This window comes from Pongo pygmaeus, chromosome 9 (assembly GCF_028885625.2).
Source record: "Pongo pygmaeus isolate AG05252 chromosome 9, NHGRI_mPonPyg2-v2.0_pri, whole genome shotgun sequence".
Classification (NCBI taxonomy): domain Eukaryota; kingdom Metazoa; phylum Chordata; class Mammalia; order Primates; family Hominidae; genus Pongo; species Pongo pygmaeus.
The window spans coordinates 62,139,817-62,167,195 of NC_072382.2; the positions used below are offsets into that span (position 1 = coordinate 62,139,817).

Genomic DNA, 27,379 nt, shown 5'->3' on the forward strand with positions numbered 1-27,379 from the left:
TATAGCACTAAATGCCCACAAGAGAAAGCAGGAAAGATCTAAAATTGACACCCTAACATAAAATTAAAAGAACTAGAGAAGCAACAGCAAACAAATTCAAAAGCTAGCAGAAGACAAGAAATAACTAAGATCAAAGCAGAACTGAAGGAGACAGAGACATGAAAAACCCTTCAAAAAAATCAATGAATCCAGGAGCTGGTTTTTTGAAAAGATCAACAAAATAGACTGCTAGCCAGACTAATAAAGAAGAGAGTAGAATCAATAGATGCAATAAAAAATGATATAGGGGATATCACTACTGATCCCACAGAAATACAAACTACCATCAGAGAATACTATAAACACCTCTATGCAAATAAGCTAGAAAATCTAGAAGAAATGGATAAATTCTTGGACACATAAACCCTCCCAAGTCTAAACTAGGAAGAAGCTGAATCCCTGAATAAACCAGTAACAAGTTCTGAAATTGAAGCAGTAATTGATAGCCTATCAATCAAAAAACGTTCAGGACCAGATGGATTCACAGCTGAATTCTACCAGAAGTACAAAGAGGAGCTGGTACCATTCCTTCTGAAATTATTCCCAACAATAGAAAAAGAAGGAATCCTCCCTAATTCATTGTATGAGGCCTGCATCATCCTGATACCAAGACCTGACAGAGACACAACAAAAAAAGAAAATTTCAGGCCAATATCTCTGATGAACAACGATGTGAAAATCCTCAATAAAATACTGGCAAACCAAATCCAGCAGCACATCAAAAAGCTTATCCACCACGATCAAGTCAGCTTCATCCCTGGGATGCAAGGCTGGTTCAACATATGCAAATCAATAAACGTAATCCATCACATAAACAGGACCAATGACGAAAAACACAAGATTATCTCAATAGATACAGAAAAGGCCTTCAGTAAAATTCAACACCCCTTCATGCTAAAAATTCTCAATAAACTAGGTATTAATGGAATGTATCTCAAAATAATAAGAGCTATTCATGACAAACCCACAGCCTATATCATACTGAATGGGCAAAAACTGGAAGCATTCCCTTTGAAAACCGGCACAGGACAAGGATGCTTTCTCTCTCCACTCCTATTCAACATAGTATTGGAAGTTCTGGCCAGGGCGATCAGGAAAGAGAAAGAAATAAAGGGTATTCAAATAGGAAGAGAGGAAGTCAAATTGTCTCTATTTGCAGATGACATGATTGTATACTTAGAAAACCACTCAGCGCAAAATCTCCTTAAGCTGATAAGCAACTTCAGAAAAGTTTCAGGATACAAAATCAATGTGCAAAAATCACAAGCATTCCTATACGCCAATAACAGACAAACAGAGAGCCAAATCATGAGTGAACTCCTATTCACAATTACTAGTAAGAGAATAAAATACCTAGGAATACAACTTACAAGGGATGTGAAGGACCTCTTCAAGGAGAACTACAAACCACTGCTCAAGGACAAAAGAGAGGACACAAACAAATGGAAAAACATTCCATGCTCATAGATAGGAAGAATCAATATCATGAAAATGGCCATACTGCCCAAAGTAATTTATAGATTCAATGCTATCTCCATCAAGCTACCACTGACTTTGCTCACAGAATTGGGAAAAACTACTTTAAACTTCATATGGAGCCAAAAAAGAGCCCACAATAGCCAAGACAATCCTGGGCAAGAAGAACAAAGCTGGAGGCATCATGCTACCTGACTTCAAACTATACTACAAGGCTACAGTAACCAAAACAGCATGATACTGGTACCAAAACAGATATATAGACCAATGGAACAGAACAGAGTCTTCAGAAATAATACCACACATCTACAACCATCTGATCTTTGACAAACCTGACACAAATAAGCAATGGGGAAAAGATTCCCTATTTAATAAATGTTGTTGGGAAAAATGGCTAGCCATATGCAGAAAACTGAAACTGGAACTCTTCCTTACACCTTGTACAGAAATCAGCTCAAGATGGATCAGAAACTTAAATGTAACACCTAGGACCATAAAAATCCTAGAAGAAAACCTGAGCAATACCATTCAGGGCATAGGCATGGGCAAAGACTTCATGTCTAAAACACCAAAAGCAATGGCAACAAAAGCCAAAATAGACAAATGGGATCTAATTAAACTAGAGAGCTCCTGCACAGCAAAAGAAACTACCATCAGCGTGAACAGGCAACCTACAGAATGGGAGAAAATTTTTGCAATCTATCCATCTGACAAAGGGCTTATATCCAGAATCTACAAAGAACTTAAGTTTACAAGAAAAAAACAAACAACCCCTTCAAAAAGTGGGCAAAGGATATGAACAGACACTTCTCAAAAGAAGACATTTATGCAGCCAACAGACATATGAAAAAAAAATGCTTATCATCACTGGTCATTAGAGAAAGGCAAATCAAAACCACAATGAGATACCATCTCATGCCAGTTAGAATGGTGATCATTAAAAAGTCAGGAAACAACAGATGCTGGAGAGGATGTAGAGAAATAGGAACGCTTTTACACTGTCGGTGGGAGTGTAAATTGGTTCAACCACTGTGGAAGACAGTGTGGTGATTCCTCAAGGATCTAGATCTAGAAATACCATTTGACCCAGTGATCCCATTACTGGATATACATCCAAAGGATTATAAATCATTCTACTATAAGGACACATACACACATATATTTACTGCAGCACTATTCACAATAGCAAAGACTTGGAACCAACCCAAATGTCCATCAATAATAGACTGGATAAAGAAAATGTGGCACATATACACCATGGAATACTATGCAGCCACAAAAAAGGATGAGTTCATGTCCTTTGCTGGGACATGGATGAAGCTGGAAACCATCATTCTCAGCAAACTATCACAAGAACAGAAAACCAAACACCGCATGTTCGCACTCATAAGTGGGAGTTGAATAATGAGAACACATGGACATAGGGAGGGGAACATCACATACCAGGGTCTGTCGGGGGGTCGGGGGCTAGGGGAGAGATAACATTAGGAGAAATACCTAATGTAGGTGACGGGTTTATGAGTGCAGCAAACCACCATGGCACATGTATACCTATGTAGCAAAACTGCACGTTCTGCACATGTACCCCAGAACTTAAAAAAATATATATTCAGAGTGACTATAGTTAACAACAATGTATTGTGTATTTCAAAGTAGCAAGAAGAGAGTATTTGAATTGTTCCTAACACATAGAAATGATAAATATTCAAAGTGATGGGATACCTCAAATATTTGACTTGATCATTACACATTCTATATATATAACAATATCACACGTATCCAACAAATATGTTAAATATTATGTATCAATGAATGAGTATTAGAATTTTGTGGTTGTTGTTAAGCTCTCAAAGTCATCATATTTGAAGTGAAGGTGTTAAACAAAAGTCTTTATCTATTTGTTAAATCACTATATATATATATATATATATATTTAATTACAATGGCATTTGTCCTTTCTGATTGTTTGCTTATGTTTCAATGGATGACTTGCTGACTTTCAGCAACAGAGGTCAGTTTATGGGATGGTGACAAGGAGGACTCCTTAGGCTTCATGAGGACTATCTCTGTTTTCCTCACCACCCTATCCCCAATGCCTAACTGAGTGCCTAGCGCCCAGCAGGCACTCAACAAATGCTGCTGAATAAATCAATGACTCCAAAGATAACAGCTTTGGTACAGAGAGAAAATACTTTCATGATAGATTTGGAAGGGACAGCATGGGGGCCACATATCATAGAAGCAGGTGAAGTAAGATGAGGGGCATGGGCTATGATTCCTTCCCCCAAATCTCTGAGACAACTGGAACCCAAGTGGAGTGTGCATTTTGATGGCACAAGGGTAGGGCAGGGCAGGGGTGAGGAGATAATGTTTGAGAAATAAGAAACTGGCACAGTGTTTGGACCCTTGAGATGCTGGACTGTCCTGGTCAACTTACTGAACTCCTTGGGGACTCAGTTTCATCATCTGAAAAATGAAGATAACAATACTGACCACACAAGGTTGCTACAAGAATTAAGGGGGGAAAAAAAGGCTAATGCATATAAAGCACCTGGCACAGAGACTGTCATAAAAGTCATAGTGGGCCCTTATTTTTTCATTTAACAGGTATATACTGAGAGATGGCATACACAGTGGTCATAGGCAGGTACCCAGAGACAGACTGCTGGGGTTTGAACCCCAGCTTTATCACTTAGAGCTGGGCATCTTAGGAAAGTTACTTAGTTGTTCTTTGCCACAAGTTTCTCCTCTGTGGAAAATAGGATAATAATGCTTACCTCATCATGCCACTCTGAAGATAAACTCAGTTAACAAATGTAAACCACTCAGAACAGTATCTGGCACACAAGCACTATTTAAGTGTTAGCTATTGTCGTTATCATATGCTAGGCATTTTCATATTCTTATCCCACTTTGATCTCTCTAGGGCTGGTGGAAACAATGAGAGAATAGATAGGAACAGACAGATGTGTTGACGTGATGATGGAGGACATCCCGTTAGATGGGCTGGTCTATGTCTCATTAGAATAATGGGTCCCAAATCTGAGTATGCATCAGATTCACCCTGAAGGCTTGTTAAAACACAGGTTGTGAGGGCCCCATCCTCAGAGTTTCTGATTTAGTACGTCTGGATGGGCTTGAGATTTTGCATTTCTAACAAGTTCCTAGGTGTTGCTGATGCTGCTGGTCCTGAGACTGCATTCTGAGAACCACTGCTGTGTAACAAGAGAGGATGTCTGAAGCTCCAAGAGGAGGAAGGGAGGATGCATACAGAGATGGGAGTTCAACAACAGTCCAATAGGACTGAGGTATGGACACTAGCAGAAAAAGTCAAATGTTCATCCACTCATTCAGCAAATATTTATGCACTGCCCACTATGAGCAGGGCCCTGTATTCACCAATCAGTTGCAAGAACAAGGATTAAGCTAAGCAGAAACAACTGTGAGTCAGAGAAGACTATCAACTTACTGAATTTAGCCAGAACAATGCTGCTATGGTTTGAATGTGTCCCCCAAAGTTTATGTGTTGGAAACTTAATCCCCAATGCAACAGTATTGAGAGGTAGGGCCTAATAAGAGGTGATGAAGTCGTGACGGCTCTACCTTTGTGAATGGATTGTGGTTATCATGGGAGTGGATTAGTTATCTTGAGAGTGGATTTGTTATAAAGGTGAGTTTGGCCCCCTCTTGCTCTCACCTTCTCTTACCCTTCTGCCTTTCCCCATGGGATAATGCAGCAAGAAGGCCCTCATAAGATGCAGGTACCTTGATATGAGACTTCCCAGTCTCATGTCAAGTAAGTGAAATAAACTTCTATTGTTTATAAATTATCTAGGGTTAGGTGTTTTGTTATAGAAACACAAAATGGACTAAAACAAGCACTAAACAAGCTTAGGCAAGTGATTTAATCTCTCTAGTTTCAATTTCCTGGTCCAAATATGGGGATAATAGTTCCTACGTACTAGGGTTGTTTTGAGAGTTAAACAAAGATAAACTAAACAAAGACAGGATAAACTAAGATAAAGTAAAGCACTTAGCATAGTGTCTGGCATATGGTATGTACCCGACAAATATTGGCTGTTGCTAGTATTATTATTGGGTCACACTTTCAGATACATGCCAAGAGGTTCTTTGCCATAGAAGGACATTACAGTGAGTGTGGAATTAAGTCTCACCAGGCCCAAAACCCAGAATCCCAGAAAGCAGAAAAATAATTTAAATCACAGGATTAAAAATTACAACCTGGCCACAAGGATTAAAAGATGCCTTTGGATAAGGGAGGTATTTGGGTCAGGGTCCTCCACGGAGCCCACAAATTGTAGCAGAGTCTCCAGCAGCCAGCTATGGGTATAAGTATTCTTTCTGAGTTTTTTTCTTCTTAGTTTGCAAATGCCAGATAAAAATGAATTCCAGAACAATGGAAATCTGAGATGAGAAGTAATTACAGCAAATTTGGCCAGGCCTCCTCCTAGGATCACTCCAGTCCTTCTGGGATGTGTTCTGACAACTTGCCGACTCTTTTCTAAACCTCTGAAAGGGGATGACGTTCCTACCACTTCCCTTGGAAGAATATTCCACAGTGAAATATGACTCACTGTCAGGGTCCTTGTCTGTGCGATTCCCTTTCTTTTCTTGCCCCACTTTTGTCTTAGTGTGCCCTTTCATGCAAAGTCAAACGAAGCTTCCCCTTGAGGAGGCTGTTCTGTGAGGACTGACATTTAAAGACCATTACCACCTCTTAAACTCGGCCCTGTTCATTTGGCCAAGTAAAGCATGTTTAATTCTTTTAATCTTCCCTCATAAATCAATCTCTACATTCCCTTAATAGTCCTTCTCCTGTTCTTTGAACTCCCTCCAGCCTGGCGGTCCCGAGCTCTTGTTCCGTTTACACTTGAGAATTAACCAGTCAATCACGAAATGCCTGTGCAGGCAAAACAGCCAGGCCTAGCCAGGGCTACAAGTGCTCTCCTCACGCTTGGCTGCTGAAGGACACTGTGGGCCCAGAGAAGAGCCCCGTGATCTGCTGAGACAAAGCAAGGCCTGCCTAGTAGCCAACCTTGCTCAGATAGGTGTGCGGCAGCATTTGCTGCTTGCTCCATGATGACCCTTTCAAATGGACCTGCCCCAGCTGGCCAATGGTCAAGGGACTGCATGGGAAGCCACCTGAGACACTTGTACCTCTCCAGCCTCTACCTTCCAGGGCAGGGAGGGCCACTGAATAAGCCCAGGCAGGGTCTTACCTGGAAGGTCCCAGCATGGTCTTCTTCCTTATCACCCTCTCTGTTCTCTTTGAGGGCAATTAATGTGAATCCTCTGAAGTAGGAGGGAGGAGCAGCTGAAAGTGTTACTGCAGAGAGAGAAGAAAGCAGGTTTTAAGTGTAAGAATCAATTATTGTCCATTTGTCAAATGGGATAGACCTGAGTTCTCCATCAATATCCCAGATCTGTGAGTTACAGAGGCCGTGGACAGTGGTGAGGCCTTCATCCATTGAGGTGAGAACTCTTACCCTCTTCACCCAGCTCCCTCTTACATTTCAGAACCTGTTAAATATCTGAGCTGCTGTCTTACTTGCGGATTCTTGAACCAACCAGGGATGTGGTGAGCTCTCTCCCAATAACCACAATTTGATAAAGATAGTCCCTGGTCAGAAACTCAATCTTGACAATTGTCTAACATTACACTTCCATTAGATTGGCCCAAGAGAAAACTAGTTCTTCACAGCACAAAATCCTGTAGGATGACCTTTGTGGCAGAGGCTGCCTTGTGTTCTTCAAAACATATTTCATTTTTCTTGTGGAAACAGCTACACCACATTTCCCAGCCTCCTTTGCAGTTAAGTCAGCTTTATAACCAAGTTCTGCCAGTGGAAGTCATGGACAGACATGATATACAGTAGCCCCCTGTAGATAAGGCCAAGAGACATGCCAAGACCCCACATGGATGCCTGAAATCATAGATAGTACCAAACCCTATGCTTACTATGGTTTTCCTTTACATACATACATATGTACATACATACATATGATAAAGTTTAATTTATAAATTAGGCACAGTAGGTAATCAACAATAACTAATAAGACACAATCATTATAACAATACTTAAAACAGCATGCAATTTAAAACTTATGAATTGTTTATTTTTGGAATTTTCCAATTAATAATTTTGGACCACAGTTTACTGCAGGTAACTGAAACCACAGAAAGCAAAACATCGGATAAGGGAGTACTGCTCTACTCTACTTCCAAGCCTGACCTGTACAAGCTTTCCACATGACCCAGCACTCTCACTTTCTTGTCTTTGCCTGCTTAATGCAGGGTCCAGCAGAAGACTCTGATGTCCCAGGAGGAGGACCATGGAACCACAAGAGGGAAGGAAACTGGGGATTATAAACAACCCCACAGAAAATCACCTACTGACCAGAAACATCCATACTGTACTTTGCATGAGCTGGAAATAAACTTATGTTGTGGAGGGCCACCTGTTACAGCAGCTGGAATTATTAAGTCTGTTATACTCTTCCTTCCTACATCTACCCAGGGAACGATTTTTCCATTAAAATCTAGCTCGGCCGGGCACTGTGGCTCACGCCTGTAATCCCAGCACTTTGGGAGGCCGAGGCGGGTGGATCACAAGGTCAGGAGTTCGAGACCATCCTGGCTAACACGATGAAACCCCGTCTCTAATCAAAATACAAAAAATTAGCCGGGCATTGTGGCGGGAACCTGTAGTCCCAGCTACTTCGGAGGCTGAGACAGGAGAATGGTGTGAACCCGGGAGGTGGAGCTTGCAGTGAGCCGCGATTGCACCATTGCACTCCAGCCTGGGTGACAGAGTGAGACTCCATTTCAAAAAACAAAAACAAAAACAAAAACAAATCTAGCTCAAGGGCCTTCTCAACAAGGCAATGGTGGTCCTCCCTCCCATTGGACCCCCAGTCTCCTGAGATGGAAATCTTTTATTGCAGTATTTTTTTGCACTGAATTGCAATTCTTTGTTGATTCACCTTCTCCACTGGACTGTGCTAATACAGGAGAGGGGCTGGGTTTTCATTCTCTTTTTATCCCCAGAACCTAGCACAGAGCCTGGCATCTAATAGATGTTCAATTCAAATTTCTTTAAATTGATGTAAATTGGGATTTAAATTACTTTACTGCCTGCATAAAAGTGCTAAGATTCTGGACATTAGATATGGAGTTATAGACTATTAGAACTTCAAGAGATCTCAAGTATCTTCTAATTCAGCCCTCCAATTTCACGGATAGGAAAGTAAAACATAGAAAGGTCAACAGACACACCTAAGATCATAAAATCATCCAGTGGGCAACTTAGGGTCAGAATTGAAGGCCCACTCTCCCCAGTTTAACACTATACCCATGACTTCACAAAGCGAATATATTCATCATGTTATGGATCTTCCACAAATATTGACTGATCATTAAGTTTTTAAACTTTAAAAAATCAATTCATTTGACATATAATGTTTGTGAATATGATATGCAGTCTCCTGTTGAAGAGGAGCATTTAGTCTTCCAAATTCCTTAAACTAGTTTTAGCCTTGAAAATGAAGTGCCCTAAAACTCCAACAAATAAAACCACTATCTTGGATAATGTAGCAGCTGCCCTTGAGCCACCAACAGAATGGCACAAGAAAGAACTCTAAGACATGAAGAAGGTAAATGACATGCTGTGATTGGCCGGTTCATCCCATAAAAGTAAAGGTGCTACTGATGTCTATAAAAGATCAGATAGAAAAAAAGGAAGAAGGGGCTGGGCGCAGCAGCTCATTCCTGTAATCCCAGCACTCTCGGAGGCCGAGGTGGGTGGATCACTTGAGGCCAGGAGTTCAAGACCAGCCTGGCCAACATGGCGAAACCCCATCTCTACTAAAAATACAAAAAATTAGCTGGGCATGGTGGCACATGCCTGTAATCCCAGCTACTCACGAGGCTGAGGCAGGAGAATTGCTGGAACCCAAGAGGTGGAGGTTGCAGTGAGCTGAGATTGCACCACTGCACTCTAGCCTGGGTGACAGAGTGTGACTCTGTCAGAAAAAATAAAAATAAAAAATAAGGAATGAGGGGAAAAAAAGCACAATAAAGCAAAGAAGAGTAAGAAAAGTGTGGTGTTCAGTGTCAAGCAAAAAAATGGTGGTTATGCTGTCAGGGGACAGAGCTGGGAATCTCTGAAGGACAGACGGCCAGCCAAAAAGCAGTCTTAGACTCTCTAGGGTGAGGGTGGGTGGTCTTCAAGGCCATTATACACAATTCTGGAGGAAAGGGAACAGACAAAGTAACAAACAGTAAGGATACTCTACCCAGATTTCCTCAAATACCTTTTTACCATTTTAATGTGACCCTGGCACTAACATATTTCTGCTTCCCGTGGCCAGCACCTGTGGCTCTTGTGTCCCTGGTCCTCAGGTTACTGGAGCCTACTCTGCCTAAGATGAAAGGTCCAGCTGCCTTGCCTCAGGTAAGGACAATTCTTAGAGGCACTTTACACTCCAAAATGGCCCCACAGGATCTGACTGAAACTACCTGAAGGGACCATGCTTGGGATCACAGGCTGGCAGGACACCTTCCCAGTTGCTGTCCTGCTTCCCCCACTCGCTTACTAGTTTCCCCTGGGAGCACTTCCTTAAAAGAATCACTTGCATCTGAATCCTCATCTGAGGCTTGTGTTATGGTTTAAGATATGTTGAAGTTCTAACCCATACTTGGGAATGTGACCTTATTTGGAAATAGTGTCTTCGCAGATGCAGTTTGTTAAGATGAAGTAATGCTGGATTCAGGTGGGCCCTAAATCCCATATGACTTACGTCCCTATAAGAAAAGACACAGAGACACACAGGAAAGAATGCTGCGAGATGACAGAGGCAGATATTAGAGCCATGCATTTACAAGCCGCAGAAAGCTAAGGCCTGTTGACAACCACCAGAAGCCAGGCGAGAGGCATGGAACCAACTTTCTCTCAAAGCCCTCCAGAAGAAAACAACACTGCCAGATACCTTGATTTCAGATGTCTAGCCTCCAGAAATATGAGAGAATAAATTTATGTTGTTTTGAGCCACCAATTTATGGTAATTTGTACAGCAGTCCTAGGAAATGAATACGATCAGCCTCCGGGGAACCCCAACCCAGACAGATAATCCCTGCTCCACAGCCACTGCCTCCAGGACAAAGCTCAAACTCCACAGACCAAGAAGCCCTCAGGCTCTGCCTCTCCAGCTTCACTAACCATGCTCCCATTCCCCTGCCATACTACATTTCAATCCTTGGATTCACTCTCTAGAAGTTTCCTGAAAATCCATGTCATGTTGCCCTATTGTATTTTTTCACAAGCTACTCATATACCTTGGAATGGTCAAGCTCCTCCATTCTGCAAACTTCAGAAATCAGCCAAATCTCCACCCTTTGTGTGATGTTTCCTCTGATTTCCCCATAAAGACCTGGGTGCTCTTTCTCTTGGACTCTACTGAAATCAAAAATACCTACAAAATGGGCATAGTAACAGCACTTACCTCAAAGTATCAGTGCAAGGTATAAATGAAGTAATATGTGTAAAGTCCTTAGTAAATATGAACTCATTATTATCAGTGATAAGAGTATCAAATTAGATTATATTTTGTGTTTATGTGTTTCTTTACACATTTGTAAGACCTTCAAGGGTAAGAACCCATCTGAGCTCAGCACAGTGACCAGTGCGGAGTTGATGTGCAATTAAATTTACTCGAGTGTTCATAGACTGGTTGGCTCAGTGTTGCTAAAGATGTCAATTATCCTCAAATTGATCTATAGGTTTCATCAATCTAAATTAAAATCCCAGTATGCTCTTTGTGATATTGACAAACTGGTTCTAAAATTTATATGGAAATGCAAAGGGCCAAGTTTGTCCAAGACAATCTTAATGAAAGAAGTGCAAAATTGAAGGGCTTATACTCCCAGATATCAAGACTTATGCAGCTACAGAAACTAAGCCAGTGGACTACAGCAAGATAAGAAAAAAATGGGCCAGTTGACCACTTTAGGGTCCGGGAAAGTTCCACAAATACACAGAAGTTTGATTTATGACAAAGGATGTATTAGGTTGGTGCAAAAGTAATTGCAGTTTTGGCCATTAATGGTTTTGCCATGGCAAAAACCTCAATTACTTTTGCACCAACCTAATACATCAGAGCAATGGAGAAAAGATAATCTTTTCAGTAAGTGGTGCTAGGACAACTGAATGACCATGTAGAAAAAGGTAAATCTTGGCCCTTAACTCACATCATACACAGAGTAAATTCCACATAGATTGTACAGCTAAATGTGAAAAGCAAAACAAAGTTTTAAGAAGGCAGCATGAAATAAAATGCGAATGACCTTGGAGTAAGAAAGATTTCTTACATAGAGCATAAAAAAGCACTAACAATAAAGGAGAAGATATATAAATGGGGTGATATCAAACTTTTGCTTATCAAAAGATACCATTAAGAGTGAAGAAGCAAGTCACAGTGTCAAAGAAGATATTTGCAACCATGTAACCAGAAACTGACTTTTATCTAAAATATATAAAGAACTATTTCAGATCAATAAGAAAAAGACAGACAACTCAACAGAAGAAAAAAAAGAAAGACAAATGCACAAACTAATACTTCACAAAAGAAGGTTCCCAATGGCCAATAAACATATGCAAAGGCTCTCAACCTCATTAGTCAATAGGGAAATAAAAATTAAATCTACAATGAAATAGTACTGCATATCTTACAGTTTGGCTAAATTTAAAAGAATTAACAATATCCAGTGATGTTAACTAGAACTTTCACACACTGTTGATAGAAGTGAAAATTAGCAATTTTGCTGCTAAATTCTTTGGCAGTGTTTACTGAAGCTGAACATACTCTTACCCTATCACCCAGCAATACCATCTTAAATCAACAGAAATGCATATATATATGCACCAAAGATACCTATAAGAATATTAGTAGCACAATTATTTGTAGTAGCATCCAAGTGGAAATACTCAAATGCCCATCAGCCCTAGAATAGGTATATAAATTGTGGCATATTCATATAACCAAATGCCTCATAGTCAGGAAAATGAACACATACTGCCACATGCAACATGGATAAATCTCACAAACATAATCTCAAGTGACAGAAGACAGGCACAAGAGAATACAAATGGTATGATTACATTTATATATATTTACATAAAGCTCAAAAACAGGCAAAGTAATTCATGGTGCTAGAGGTCAGGACCGTAGTAACATGTACAGGAAAGGGAGGGAGTGCAACGTGGAGGCAGCATAAGGGATGCTGCTGAAGAGCTAGTCATGATCTGTTTCTTGATCTGGGTTCTGGTTACATGAGTATATTCAACATGTGATAATTCACCACACTCTATCATTTGTAAACTTTTCCTTATGTAAGTTATATTTTGATTAAAAGATTCCTAAACAATGTTTCTGAATGATAAATATCCAAACTTTTGTACATCTGTGCAGTGTGCTTAAAGGGCTAATCATAAACTCAGCTTCCCATAATACTGCATTCCAGTAGGTTCTAGGAAACTAAGGTTGTACACTACCCTATTAAATATAACACATGAGATGGAGGCTCTGGAAGCTGAACTCAGTGTGGGGTTTTAATCCATAATTATCACTGGTGATGATGTTGTTACATAGTATAATTTGAAGGAATAGAGGAGACTCTATCTTTCCAGAGAACCTCATTATACAACTTCCTTCTGAAAGGCACAAATGTGCAGTGTGTTCTGAGTCCCAGTAATAACCTAAAATGACTGCTTGGCAGTAAATAATAGAATCTTCTCTCTAATGACTCCTCCCAATTGTCTCCCCTGAGAGGCTATTAAGAGATCCAAGAAATTAAAGAAAAATGCTTATGAAGGATTAAAAAAAAGGAATTCCATTCAGAGCCATCTTGTGAGTACATACAGGGAACTGATTAAGAGCAAACATTTAGGATTAGAATCCCAGAGCTACCACTTATGTGATCTCTGGTAAATTACTTAATCTATTTCCTTATTTTTAAAAAGAGGTTGATGATATTACCTTTCTTATAGGAACGTAGAGTTAAATAAATATTTATCCCAGTGCCTGGAACATGTAAAGTGTTCAAGAATTTTAAGGGATGATGACGTTAATGATGGTGGTAGTATTTATGATGGTGATGGTGATGGTGGTGAGTGGTGATGGTGATATTGGGGATGAAGATTATGGTGAAATTTGTGATTATGATAAAAGATGATAATGCTCATCAGGCTGATTACCCAACAATGTGTTTCAAAGAGCTGGTCCTCAGGAACAATGATTGAACCTCCAAAGAAAACTCTAGTAGGTGCCAATGAAGGACCACCGGGAGGATTGCAATGGAGAGAATTGGCTTTGGGGACGATTCTTACAAGTTCAGGTTATGGGGAGATTTGGGTAAGTCCTTATAATAAACCAAGGCTTCCTACAGCCCATGACACTCAAAATAGAGTGCCCTGTGAGGACTTCCCTGCCCCTTTCACCCCCACACAATACCTCTTTTCTGGAATATCTCTCACCCAATTTTAGTTCAATATGTGTTTATGAAACTATTTGTTAAATGCTTGTCTCCCCTAATAACCCGTACTCTCCATGAGTGCAGAAACAAATTCTGTCTTGCACTCCACTGCATCTTTAGCATCTAGCATACCACTTTACACGTAGTAAATGCTCAATATGTACTTGTTGAATGAATGAACAAAAAAGGTTTTATTTGTCTTAAATGCATAGTTTTTTCATTCCTATTCTGGTCCCTTTTCCAAAGTTCCCTTGAACAATACGCCAACCTCCCTCATCCTTTTATCTTTACTGAGCATTTGGTCTACACTAGCTCAGTGCTACATCCCTGGAGACACAGAGTAAAAAAGACATGGCCTCTGCTCTCTAGGAGCACACAGTCTAGTACCTGGGGGGAAAAATATATCAACAGATATTTTTTATAACATGTAAAGTGTGTTATGGAGGTATGAACAATGTGTTCTGGGGTTGCAGAGGAGAGAACATCTGCGTCTATCTGGGTGAATTCGAAGAGGCTTCAAGGAGGAGGTAGTGTCTGTGTTATAAGTTGAATGAAGAATAGGAGTTTATCCAGTGGACAAGGGAATCAACAGCATCCCATGTAGCAGAAAGGCGTGATGGGCCAGTCTTGGCCCTGGAAACCAGAACTGATTCTGTATTTCATAAGTTGCATTCTGGGAGGAAGGGTGTGATAAAAGGCTTGGTGAGGAAGATAAGCAGGGGGAAGACGATCAAAGGCCTTCAATGCCTTGATAAGAAGTGTGGATATCACCCTGGGGTGGGGGGATGAGGCAGTACTGAAGGGCTTGAGCTAGGAAATTTCATATTCAGATTTATGGTTTAGGAAGATCAGGCTGGAGGTTGTGTAATTATTGAATTACAGCTTTGCCCTAAAAGCCACATCAGTAACAAAGGCCTGCCTTATTTATATGAAGACTGATATTTCACACTAGAGCCTGGCCTCAAATCCCGACACAGGGCAGAGTTCTTTCCATCCTTGGGTATACTTACCCTACCTAATTACCAAATAGCTTTCTGGGTCTTTCAAATGTTGGTGTGTCAACCTTCTAACAAAAACTCTAATAAACTATTACCCAAATTCATCTTCTATGCCTATTACCCTCACTGGATCTTGTCCAGTTCCATCTTCCTCCACACTCTGTCTCTTGGGTTTCAGAATTATTAATAGAACTCCAACCTCAATGAGAAGACCCTGAGTCCCAGCTCCATCCTATGGCCAGCCCCTGCCATCCACCTGCTATGTGTTACTGAAATGCCCCAGTCTTGCTACACATCTCAACCACAATGCACGTCAGCTTCTGCTTTAACTTATAACATGGAGTTATAAAGACTGTTGGGACATTAAGTTAGTCACAGTGTTCCCCTTTCTATTCTGCACAACTTCCAGAGCTCTGAGGAGCTGCAACTCATATATTTCTATTTAAAAATTTGGCACAGTAATTCAGGCCACCTAGCCAGGGTCAGGCAAGAAAAGATTTGCTGGTGATGACCTGGAAGACTGGAAGGCAAGACTGAGAATCCAAAAGTGAGCAGGTGAGGATGGTGGGGTTGGATTATGCTGTTCCCCTGGATGGCCTTCTGCAGCCAGTGCTCTCAGCATTCCCAAGCAGAGATGAAGTTTCTCCCACTCAAACTGAAGATCATGCATACTTAAATTTGTAAGGGTCATTTTTCTATAACAGACGTAGCTAACAGACTTGGTTCAAATTTCGCTGTTTATTATGTGTAATTTTGGGCAAGTTACTCAAGCTCTCCTTGTCTACATGTCCTTACCTGTAAAACAGCAGTAATATTTAATAGTATTTACCTCCTGCTGTCATCATGACAATTAATGAATTGGTAATAGGAAGTATATAAAAACATTCGCTAAATCAATAAAATATATTAAAAAATAAATCAGTCTCCTCTGTGAAATAAGGATCATAATTATCATCTCGTGGATTTGTCATGAGGATTCAAGGAGATAATGCAATGAAGCACATTGCAGCAGCTCAATAAAAGTTGGTGGGTGCGGTGCACCAGCATGGCACATGTATACATATGTAACTTACTGCACATTGGGCACATGTACCATAAAACCTAAAGTATAATAATAATAATAATAATAATAATAATAATAATAAAAAAAAAAAAGTGAAAAAAAAAAAAAAAAAAAAAAAAAAAAAGTTAATCTTTTCCCCATTGTGTGACCTCGTCGTGGAAAAGCTCAGAGCCAGATGAATGGGTCCTGAGCTGAACAACATGTGGATAGCAGGAGGAATAATGGGAAGGATGCCTCTGGGGAGGTAGAGATGTGTCAGCCAAGAGAACATAGCTGGGAATGTGGATGAGGGCAGGAAGCTCTGGGGGACCCCCGCTGCTGCCCCTACTCTGACCCTATGGTCACTGGGGCTTCCAATCACAGTTCATCCTCCCTCCTCAAATATCAAGTCACAAAAGTAACTGTGATCCAGATCCAGTCTATCTCCATGCCATTGCCCTGGGCATGGGACCCACACTGGACTAATCACAATCTTCCCTGGGATGTTTCAGTTTGTAGTTAGAAGGAAAGGGGCTTTTCTTTTAGTCACAGGATGAGCTAAGAGGATTTTCACTGAAGCTTGCTGGCAGCTATCCTCCCTGTCATTTGGAGAAAGTTTATCTGTAGTAAGAAAAAATGAGGACAAAACACAGCCAAGAGATTGAGGATGGAAGGAGCAAGACAGAGAAGGTGGAAGCAAGGGACAAAAAAGATAGAGAGCGAAGGAGGGAACGGGGGACAGAGAGAGAGAGAGATGGAATGATCCCATTTGAGTCAGTAGACCCATTTATGCCTGAAGCAAGAGCTACCCCTGGGCTTTGCAAATACGGGAATCAGTGCATTCCCTTTTCTGCTTTAGTTAGGTTGACTTTGTTCCTATTACTTGCAGTGGAAAGAGTCCTGACTAATTTTGAAGCAAAGAAAGAAAACACTCTGCCTAAGCTATAAGAATCACCAGCAGGCTCAGGAAACAGTATTCAGAACTAAACTGAGGTGGCTTATGGTGGGGGTGGCAGTTGGTATGTAAATGTCATTGGGATGACAGCAGATCTCTTGACTTCAAAACTATTTAGCTAAATATCAGCTTTAGGGAAAGACTCTAAGGAATGTCAGAGGGCTCTATCCTAGACTCTGAGTTGCTCAATATTCGTATCAACTTCATTGATAAAGACTTACAAGACCTTCTTATCAACACTGTGCATAACCCAAAATTAGATTATGTGCATAAATCACTCAGTGACCAAATACAGATTCATGAATGGCTGACAGCTACAGGGATGGATCCAAACATGCTGGATTAAATCTAACGATAAACCATGTCAAATTTTATGTTCAAGGACCATTTTCACCAGTCTAGTTTATTAAAGAGGGAAGCAGGCCTTCCAGAAAATTGCAAGAATTTGAGTTGGCTGCAAGCTCAGTGTGATTCCAGACTACGGCACAGCTGCCAAAATAGCAAACACAAGACCTGGCAAGCTTCACACAACCACAATGTCCAGGACAAGGAGATAATCAGTCTATCATGTCCTGCCCCTAACAGACCACATCTGGGGCACAAAGTACAAGGGAGCAAGCAACTGCAACCCACAAAGAATGGTTAAAGAAATGGGGCATTTTAGTCAGAAGAGAAGCCATAACAGCTATTTATTCACAAACATCTCAAGGGCTGACATATGGCCCAAGGGGGACCTTATTTTCCTTGATTCCAAAGGACATAACCTTAGACAGATGTGTGAAAGTTACATGGGAGGCAGACTTTGGTGGCAGAGAAGTACAAGCAAGTCAGCCCTGGCTCAAGCTTCGCCAGTCTGTGAGTGTGGCCACCTAAGGAAAACTCATGGTTCTCTTCTCCCCATCACCCTACTGCCAAGCAGGAAATGCTGCAGTCATGTTGGCTTTGAGGATATTCCACTAGTCACTAAATGAGTGTGTCCCATAGTAACAGGATAGGGCAATGATGTGACCAGGTGCTAAAGTGTGTGGGAGGCTGGGGCTGGGGCTAGGAGAGGTGGTGATGGGGAAGCATGCTCATAGGAAAAGGACCATCTTTTCTTTGTGTCTCATTATTTTCCTTTAAAAGAGTGAAAAAAGAAAGAAGAATATAAGATTCCTGGAATCCAGCCTTTTGTTAGGGTGGGGCCCAGGAACTTTTTTTAATTAAATTAAATTTTAGTTTAGTTTTTGCACTCTCCAAAGGCATAGCTAGGTTTGGAAAGTACTACAAATGACTCCACAACGTGCTGGTTCTAGGGAAAGTCACTTTAATAACTGATGTCTAGGTTTGATGGCTCAATAATCCCCTCAGGCCTACTTCTCCAGATACTCAGAGCCAGTTTCTCAGAGCCAGTTTCTGAGGATGGCAGCCCCTTGCCTCTGCCCTTTTGCCTGCTGTTGCTCTGCTTTTCACGCCGCAGCAGCGTTTCAGCTTCCACCATGATGCAACTGCTCTCTCTTCCCTCCCAGTGGTCTGCACTCTGGACACAGACCATCTGCCCTCAGCCTCTGGCCAATGCCCCTGCGGCACTGGGCATCCTTTCTCTCTGCTGCCACCACCTGGAGCTCCTTGCCTCCTGTCCACCATCCCTTGGGTGCTCACCTTTCTCTCTGGCTGAGAGACAAATAACTTCCCCTTCCTCCATCCAGCTCTCTTAGAGAGCTCACACCAGGGTTCTTGGGGCTTCAATGACACTTTATTTTTTTCAACAAATAATGATTTAATGCCTGCTATGCCCAGGCACTGTTCTGGGAATTGAAGATAAAATGGCAAATAAGAAAGACAAAGTCTTTGCTCTCATAAAGCTTGTATTCTAGCTGTAGGAGGCAGATAATAAACGAGAGAATTTCAGAGAGTGTTTAAGGCTATGAAGAAAACAAAATCAGGCGAAAGTGATGGGAAACATAGATTGGTAGTTAGAACAGCCTCTTTAAAGAGATTCCCTTAAAATACAAGGAGTCAGCCATGCAACGATCTGGGGACAATCACCCCAGGCATGAAGAGCAAGGATGAAGGCCCTGGGGAGGGAATGAGCTTAGCGTATTTGGAAAATTCAAAGGACAGTGTTGGCAGGAGTTGGGGGGAGAACAAGGAGGAGGAGGAGGAAGAGGAGGAGAAAAGAGCTTCCTGTAGCACCTAGAATCACCATTTGGTTCATCCTGCTGTGACTCTGCCCACCTGCCCACACTCCTGCCCCACAGATGGTGACTTGTTCTTGGAACTCTTCCCTGTTTCTCTCACCCAGTCCATGAGACATATTTGCAAATATCTCAACCACAACTGTAGAGAGGGTTCAAGTTATTTCCTATGGGTCTCCTAGCCTCAAGAAAATCAGTAGATGTGGATAGGTCCCTTAAGTTTTCCTGAACATTTCATGGAATTTATGAATATTCTGTGAAAGGTAGAAGCCCGCTCTACATAGACCTCACAAAGGACTTCTAGTGGTCTCATTTAACTCCTTGCCCTGTCCTATCTGCACCCCAACTCCATCCCTGCCAAAACATCCTGTAAAAGTAGGGCATTTTACACCAGCAGGAGCTGACAAGCATCACAAAAAGCTTTTTATGTGATATAGCAAGCTTCCTGACACCATAGATGCTCCAAGAGAGGTGCATTTGGTAAAAATCAAACACAACTGCACACTATTGGAGAAGAAAAAAGAGAGAATGTAATGCTTTAAATGATTTGGGCCACTTGCTACTCCATTCAATGCATGCATGTGCCTGAGTGAGCATGAGATGAGCCTCTCAGCTCCCTCACTCCATCATATGATGAGGATTTTGTACTTGCATGTCAGAGCAAACCAAGGTTTTATCTGCTACTCAACTGAGGAAACATTGCTCTCTTCCCATGCTGGAGGGAAACTAGAAGTGCTAGACTTATTGATACATGCCAATCCATTTCTATTCCTCACTTACAGGAATATTGGGGGTAGGGTGTTTAGATAAGGCTAGGTTGAAGCTGGTATCTGGGTTATATCTTATGTATAATTTCAAAGGATTAATTTTGACTTATGTTATTTTTGCTTTCCATGGCTCTTCTTGTATCTAGCCCTCTAGTCCCATCCTAATGGGACTCTGCCATACTCAAACATTTCCTTTCATTTTCATTCTGAATGTATACCCCAGTGGGTTTTCATTTTTCTTTTTCTCTTCCCACACCACCCCTTTGTTTTCTTGATTTACTTTACCCTCATTCCTTTCATTCTTTGCTGCTTCCTCTTTTATTGAGAAAGGAGAATGAGACAAAACAAGCCACAACACACACTTGCACATACACACCCCAGCACTCCTGCCTCTGCTCTTTTTCCCTTCTTTTGAGACAGGGTCTCACTTTGTCGCCCAGGCTAGGTGCACTGGCACAATCTTCACTCACTGCAGCCTCAACTTCCCCAGCTCAAGAGATCCTCCTGCCTCAGCCTCCTGAGTAGCTGGGTCTACAGGTATGAGACACCACGGCCAGCTAATTTTTGTTTTTTTTTTTTTTTGTAGAGATGGGGTTTTGCCATATTGTCCAGGCTGATTTTGAACTCCTGGGGTTAAGCAATCCACCTGTCTCAGCCTCCCAAAGTGTTGAAGTTACAGGTGTGAGCCACTGCATCTGGCTTCCTCTGCTGATTCTTAGCAGGAACATCAGTTTATATATTGTCAAGTTGACCCACCTAGCTGACCTTTCACTGAGAGAGTAAGATATATTGTGTTTTTACATGACTATGAATGAAAATATGTGACAGAGACCGTTAATATGATCCTTAGAAATGTACTTTCTGTTTCATCTTTTTGAAAAATAAATTCTTCAAGTTTTAGCTGGGCATGTGGCTACCCAGCTAAATGCTATATTTCCCAGCCTCCCTTGCAGCTAGGTATGACCACATGACAAAATTTTTGCCAGCGGAGTGTGTTTAGAAGTGCTGGGTGCAGTTTCTGGGTCACATTATTAAAAGAAAACTGATGTCCTCTACTTCCTCTCCCCCCAGTCCCCTGCATGCTGACTGAATACAGATGTGCAGAGGTTCTCCTCGGCTGTAATGGTGCTGAGGCGAACAACAACTTAAAACAGTGCTGTTTAGTAGAAATAAGCTCAAGCTGGGTGAAATTAATTTTGTTAACAGGTATCCATTAAAATAAGTGAAAACAGGCAAAATTAGTTTTAACTAGTGTATTTTACTTTATACAATTATAATTTTAATATGTAATAGTACAAAATTAATGAGGTTTACTCTTTTTATATTAAATTTTCAACAATCATTATGTATTTTATACTTACAGTACATCTCAATTCAGAATAGCCACATTTCAAGTACTTCATAGCCACACACGGCTAAGTAGCCACCAACTAGACAGCAGAGTGCAAGAAGATGTCAGGGGAACAAGGTAGAAGGAGCCTGGTTCCTGGATGGCCTCATGGAGCAAAGCCTCCCATCATGCTGGATCTCCCATTTACCTCGTGTTTAAAACACTGTGTTTTGGATTCTGTTAGTAACATGAGCTTAGCTTATACTATGACTAATATAACATGGTAAGAGTCCCCCCACCTCACAACAGAAATTGATATTGACCTATATATATGTGACAGTCTGTATAACAAGCAAATGGACAGTGTGAGAGTGAAAAGCTCCTGATATACCAGCCCATAGTGGTAAACTTTATCGGTGATTATAGCTTCTTGATGCAACTGAAAGAGTCAGCTGTAATGAAACAACTTATCTGTGTGTGGGGAAGTACTCAAGTTTTAAACCTTGAAAAATTCCATTTTGTTATGCTTTTTTGTATGTTTTTATTTCTTTCATTTCCTAAAACTCAGAGCAATAAACAATCTCCACAACCATCAAGCATTAGCTATGTTTGCATTTTCTAATTTTTATTATCAGTTTGAACTAAATACTTAAGTAACGGTTAAAAATAGTTACATAATAAAAAAGCAGGGAATGGTGCAAAAAAGGGAAGAGAGGTAGGAGGGGTGGCTTAATTATAATATCATCAGCAGCACTTAAGTTTTTAAAAACTCCACCATCCAGGAAATAGTTTATTTAAAAGACCTCATCCTGTGTAAATTTCTCAGATCCTAAATATGTCCTTTCCAAACATATAATTTTACAGGCATGGTCATATAACATCTGTATGTAAAAATAAAACAACAGTCAAATCTGTTTTTTCTTTTTTTTTTCTTCCTAGGTTTGTTTTTTTCTATCCAATTTGTTTTTGTTTCCCTACAAACAAAAGGAGTTGGCCAAAGACTGACAAGGTTCTTCATGTTTCTAAATTAATCCTCTAGTTTATGGGGAAATGCAACATTGAAGCCAATAAGAGAAAACAGCAAATGTTAATAAGGATTTATCACTTTATATTACTTTGTAGTAATACAAAGTAATTCTTCTGAGAGATGTCAGTTACTATCTTGATTTGTTGTTCTGTTTACCTTGAAGGAAGGCAGAGGGTAGCTGAGTGAATTTCATTCTATTCCCAACTAATTTCATTGAGTCAGCACATAAGACTGGTTAAGAGCACAGATTTAGGAGTCAGACAGACCTGAGATTTTATCCTGATTCCGCTGATTATTAGCTGTGTGACCATGGGTAAGGAATAAACCTCTCTGAGATTTAGTCTTCTCATCCATAAAACAGTAACAATCAGAAACTTCCTCAAAGTACTATAAGGAATAAGTGAGATGAGTAGAAAGAACTTAACACAATATCTTATCCAGGGCTTTGCTGCTATTTTTCTATTTCCAAAATAATCATCTCATAACATATTTTTTAAGCAACGACTGTGTGACAATTTCTTTTGACATGAATTATTTCTAACTCTCACAGGAATGCTGGGAAAAAATCAAAACACCCTCATTTTACAGATGGAGAAATTGGCTCAGAGAGGTGAAGTGGCTTCCTGAGATCACACAGTGAATACGTGACGAAGGAGGACCTGAAGCTAACCCACCCAACATCAAAGCCTGTGCACTTTCCACCAGGCTGAGGTGTCTACCCCTGTGGTCAGTGTGTGTCTCAGTGTGGGACAAAGAAAAAGCCATGCAGCTTTGGAGGTCTCCAAACCTCCCAGTTTAGGATAAACCCCTCAATTATGCTTGAAGTTGGACCAGCTTTTGAAACCTCTACTGGACATTCTTTTCCCATCAAGTTCCTTGAAATGTCCTTTTAAAAAACATCTAGGAAAAGCCACTCTCATTAGCCAGAGTCTGACTTTATTTTCCTAATAAACAGACCTCCAGTAGGACAAAAGAGCCTCTTTTATTTTCAATCAATTCTTGAACATTTCAGTGGATTTTCTTCTGTTTGGCTCGAAATTGTGATCTGGGAAATGCTGGTCCTGCGAATTGTCCTCCTATATAAGGGAAGCCCCTTGAGGATCCTCAACTTGTTATTTTTAATCACTGTAATCTCCTTTTCAAAGGAGGCCCTGGTCAGAAACAGAGCAGGCCTTTCAGAGCTTTCTAAAGCACAATTATTGCCATTGGAGGGAGGGGGGACTGTGGGAAGAGGGAGGGAGAGTAGAGAGAAGTGGTGGGAGAGAAAAGGAAATCAATATAATACTAACAACTTGGAAAAGACAAAATAATGATCTCAACTGGATTCAGGTTTTGGGGAAGAAACTCCATGTTTCAGTCTTTTTTAATAGTGACCATTTTATTACAGTCTAGAATACCTAAAGACTGTACTTAGACAGCAGGCACAAAGAACAGAAGCTGCTTGGGGATGAACTGGAATACTGTGGACAAAGATTTGAGGCAGGAAAACAAGTCATTGATTCCAAGGATTGTGAGGGATCCCAATTCAGGAAAAAATTAAAAAGCAAATAGAACACCAGGGGAATGCCAGCTTCACAGCCTTAAGTCAGGACAATGAGTAGAATGTGTTCAAGTTATTTTTAACATAATTATTCTAAGAAAGAAGGAGCCAACAGAAAATGTCACAAACTAGGCCAGTACCTTTTCTTTCGAACTTTGGCAGAATCAGGTTTGCTAATTGCAGGATATTTACTTGGAAAACCTCAGCATGGTTCCTGCAAGATCTCTTTCAAGGTCTCTTAGCCATAAGAAGGGAGAAAAGATGATTGCCCAATCTATAGCCTGAGTTGGGGTGTCAAAGTCCAGATGGCTGTTTAGGCAGGAGTAGCCTGTAGGGTGAAAGTCCAGGACACTCCCTATCCAGTCCCAGTTCCCCACCTGCTGGCCCTGGACTTTTAGGTAGTTCTGAAACCTCTTTGGCCCCGTGAATACCAGCTGTATCTCCTTCCCAGTGCTAGGGCCACCAGCTGCCAATGCTCAACTAAAACACGGAGGCTTAGTGTGAAAACAGACGCTGGGTACACTTGGCCTGAACCTCAGAATAGTCTAAGTCACTGAAAAAATCTTCCTGGGCTTGCATTAGCAAGTCCTAGGCAAGGCTCCTGATATGAAAAAATACCTCATTCATTCATTCAGTTAATTCATGAGGACCCAAATAACCACTGGTAGATGAATGGGACTGGAGGAGAGCTGAGGAAACCTGCTTTCAAACGCACAACACTCTTCAAAACCAAAAATCTGATCAAGAACCTACCTCCATTAGTAAACCAATAAAGGCCTCACATTCAACTCTTAGGCTTATTAGGCACCTCTTTTAGCTCAGGCACACTCACCTTTGTAAACTCATTTACTCCCTACCACTAAGAGAGGGTGGATAAACAGCTTTTTTTTTTTTTTTTTCCAGCTAGGAAATAGGTGCAGAGAAATTAAATGACTTGCACAAAGTCACACAGCGAGTAAACCCAAGTCTGTTGGACTCCAGAGCCACTTCTTTCTCTGCTACGTGGAGCGGGGACAGTTTCCCCTGTGAACTCAGGTCCTCAGTTTTGGGGAGGGCCGAATAGGCCACTGAAGACATACCCGCTTCCCTGCGGTCCACAGGGAGGATCGGCCGCCTCCCGGCTCCACCGAGTGGCAGTAGCCCCCCGTCGGCGCGGCTCGCTCTAGCCGCAGTGCCAAGCCGCGCGCTCCCTCCCGGGCTGGGCGGGGTGTTCTCCGCCCAGAATCTTTCTTCGTGTAGTACCCAGGATGCCGCGGAGCTGCGCGCCGGGGTCAGACTGTTCCTCGCAAAGTGCTCAGCACGCCAAGGTGCCAAGGGCACCAAGGAGCCGGCTTTGGGTAGCTCCTGGTGGAGAAAGTCGGGGACACAAACCCGGGAAAGGGGGAAAAGTGCTCCAAGAAGGGTGGCCCCTGGCTTTGGTCTCCGGCGTGGCCCTGGTGCCCGCTGACGCTGCCCCAAACTTTCTCCTGTGTTGCTCCCACCGCTTCCGTCCAAGGCTCTGGGAAACTGGGAAGGCAGGGAGGAAAGTACAGCAGCTGGGAGCCCATTTGCCCCACCAGGTGCCCCAGTGACCCGCTCCTCCCTGCTTAGCACCAGAGCTGACTTACGAAGGGGCGAGGGTGAGGGGACACGCTCCCTGGCGGAACACAAGGTGAGGCCAGACAGGCTCGCTTCCCTTCCTGGTTACCTGTCCCCCACCCAGAGAGCGGCGGCTGCTCCACGGGGAAACGATGTCTGGGGAGATGACCCTGCTGAGGAGGAGGTGGCGGACGTGGGGACAGAGTCAGGCGTCTTCAGGTCGGTGCTGGTCGAGCTGCCTGTCCCGCCTAGGAGGCGCTCACCTGCTTGGACACCTCCTCCCTGAGCTCCCGAAACCCCGCTCTCAGCCGAGAGGCGTAGGCGCGACACCCCCGGGACGCGGAGACTCCGAGCTGCCGGAGCCAAGGTTCCCCGGCCTCCAGGGAGCAGGCCTCGGGCATCGGGGCTTCTCTTTCCATCTTCATCCAATTCCCCTTCCAGCTCGGAGCTTACCCCAAGCTCTTTGAGGACCCTGTCCCCACTGGGAACCTGTTCTGGAAACCCAAGATCCTCTGTCTCGTCTGCGACCACGAGAGAATAATTTGGGGTTCTTTCCAAGGACCCTTTCGAGGAGCTTTAGGCTGTCCCTGCCCCTCCTTCCCGCGCCCCGGGACCGGTTAGGGAGAAGCCAAAGTCCCTTCTCCTGAAGGGACCTATGCAGGGAAGCCGAAGTGGCTGTCCCGCCCAGGGCCGGTCTTTGAGAATCGGGTACCCTTTCCTTCAGGGACAGAGAGGGGAAAGCTGGAGTCGCTGCCTTGCCCGGGACCCGACCAAGAGAAGCCTGGATCCCCTCCAGACCGATTTGGAGAAAGGCGGGTTTACTTCCCTCCTGCAGACGGCGGAGAGAGAAGCGAGCCTCCCTTGCAGTCAGGCCGGCGTGACGCGTGGCTCAGTTACATTCTCCGCCTGGGAACCGCGCGTCGGAGACGCGGGCTGCCTCTCCTGGCTGCGGCCCCCGCGACGGCCCGGGACGCTGGATTATGATCCGCGCCGAGCTCGCGGCTGCAAGGGCCGAGGGCAGCCAGGACAGAAGGGCCCTTGCCGGGCTGCACCCGCCCCACGCGCCCGGAGACCGCGCGCCCTCCTCCGGAACCCCGAGGTCGGCGCCCTCCGGGGACCGGGTCCCGCGCTCCTAATGCCACGCCGGGCGGCCACTTACCGCGGTAGCTGGTTCCGGGCTTGTAGAAGTCGGGGTCGCCCTCCACGCGGAGGCTGAACTCGGTGTAGCCCTCGCGCCGCGTGCCCTGGGCGCGCAGGATACGGCTGCAGTAGCCCTCTGACTTGGGCACTTTGTCCAGGGTCTCGTCGGAGAAGGCCAGCGCCGCGGCCAGGGGCAGCGCCAAGGCCAGCAGTGCCGGAGTCCGGCTCAGCTTCAGGGTCGCCGGGGACAGCCTCATCCTCGCGGCCCCCAACTTTGTGCCGCGGCCGCCGGCCTTCGCCACGCGACTCCTGCCCGAAATGGTCCCGACGAAGGCGCGACCTGGCGGAGGCGCGGCGGAGAGAGGGAGCTCGGAGCCGGCGTCGGCGACTGGGAGACCGTGCCCGCCTCGGCTTGGCGGCCGCGGAGCTGCGCTGAGCTGCGCTGAGCTGAGCCAAGCGAACGAGAGCAGCGCGAGGAGGGGAGGGCCGCGGCGAAGGAGCGGGAGGAGGGAGGGCTGATTTTGCCCAGATCCCCCAGCGCAGCGCTGTTTTGTTTCCTCCGAACTGGCGATTAGCGGCGCGGCCGTGTTTATTTTGCGACGTTGGATTCCCAGGGTCTGACGAAGAAACCGTGGCATACCGGACCCTGTGGGCTCTGTCCCATCGCCTAGGAGGCTGCTGCTCCAACCCCCAGCTACACTCCGGACCCTCTGGAGGACGGCGCTCAAGAGGAGGGAAAGCCTGAGAAATAACTTTTGCT

General features: G+C 43.2%; 1 protein-coding gene across 1 annotated transcript in view; it reads right to left on the minus strand.

The window, feature by feature from the left end:
* Nucleotides 1–27,174, minus strand: part of SPON1 (spondin 1) — a 312,814-nt gene extending 285,640 nt beyond the window's left edge. The window contains exons 1-2 of the mRNA XM_054440180.1: nt 26,639–27,174; nt 6,756–6,862 (exon numbers count right to left, since the gene is read on the minus strand). Of these exons, the coding sequence (XP_054296155.1) occupies nt 6,756–6,862; nt 26,639–26,876 (345 nt within the window). The 5' untranslated portion in view covers nt 26,877–27,174. The remainder of the gene's footprint in view (nt 1–6,755; nt 6,863–26,638) is intronic.
* Nucleotides 27,175–27,379: the final 205 nt, after the last annotated feature.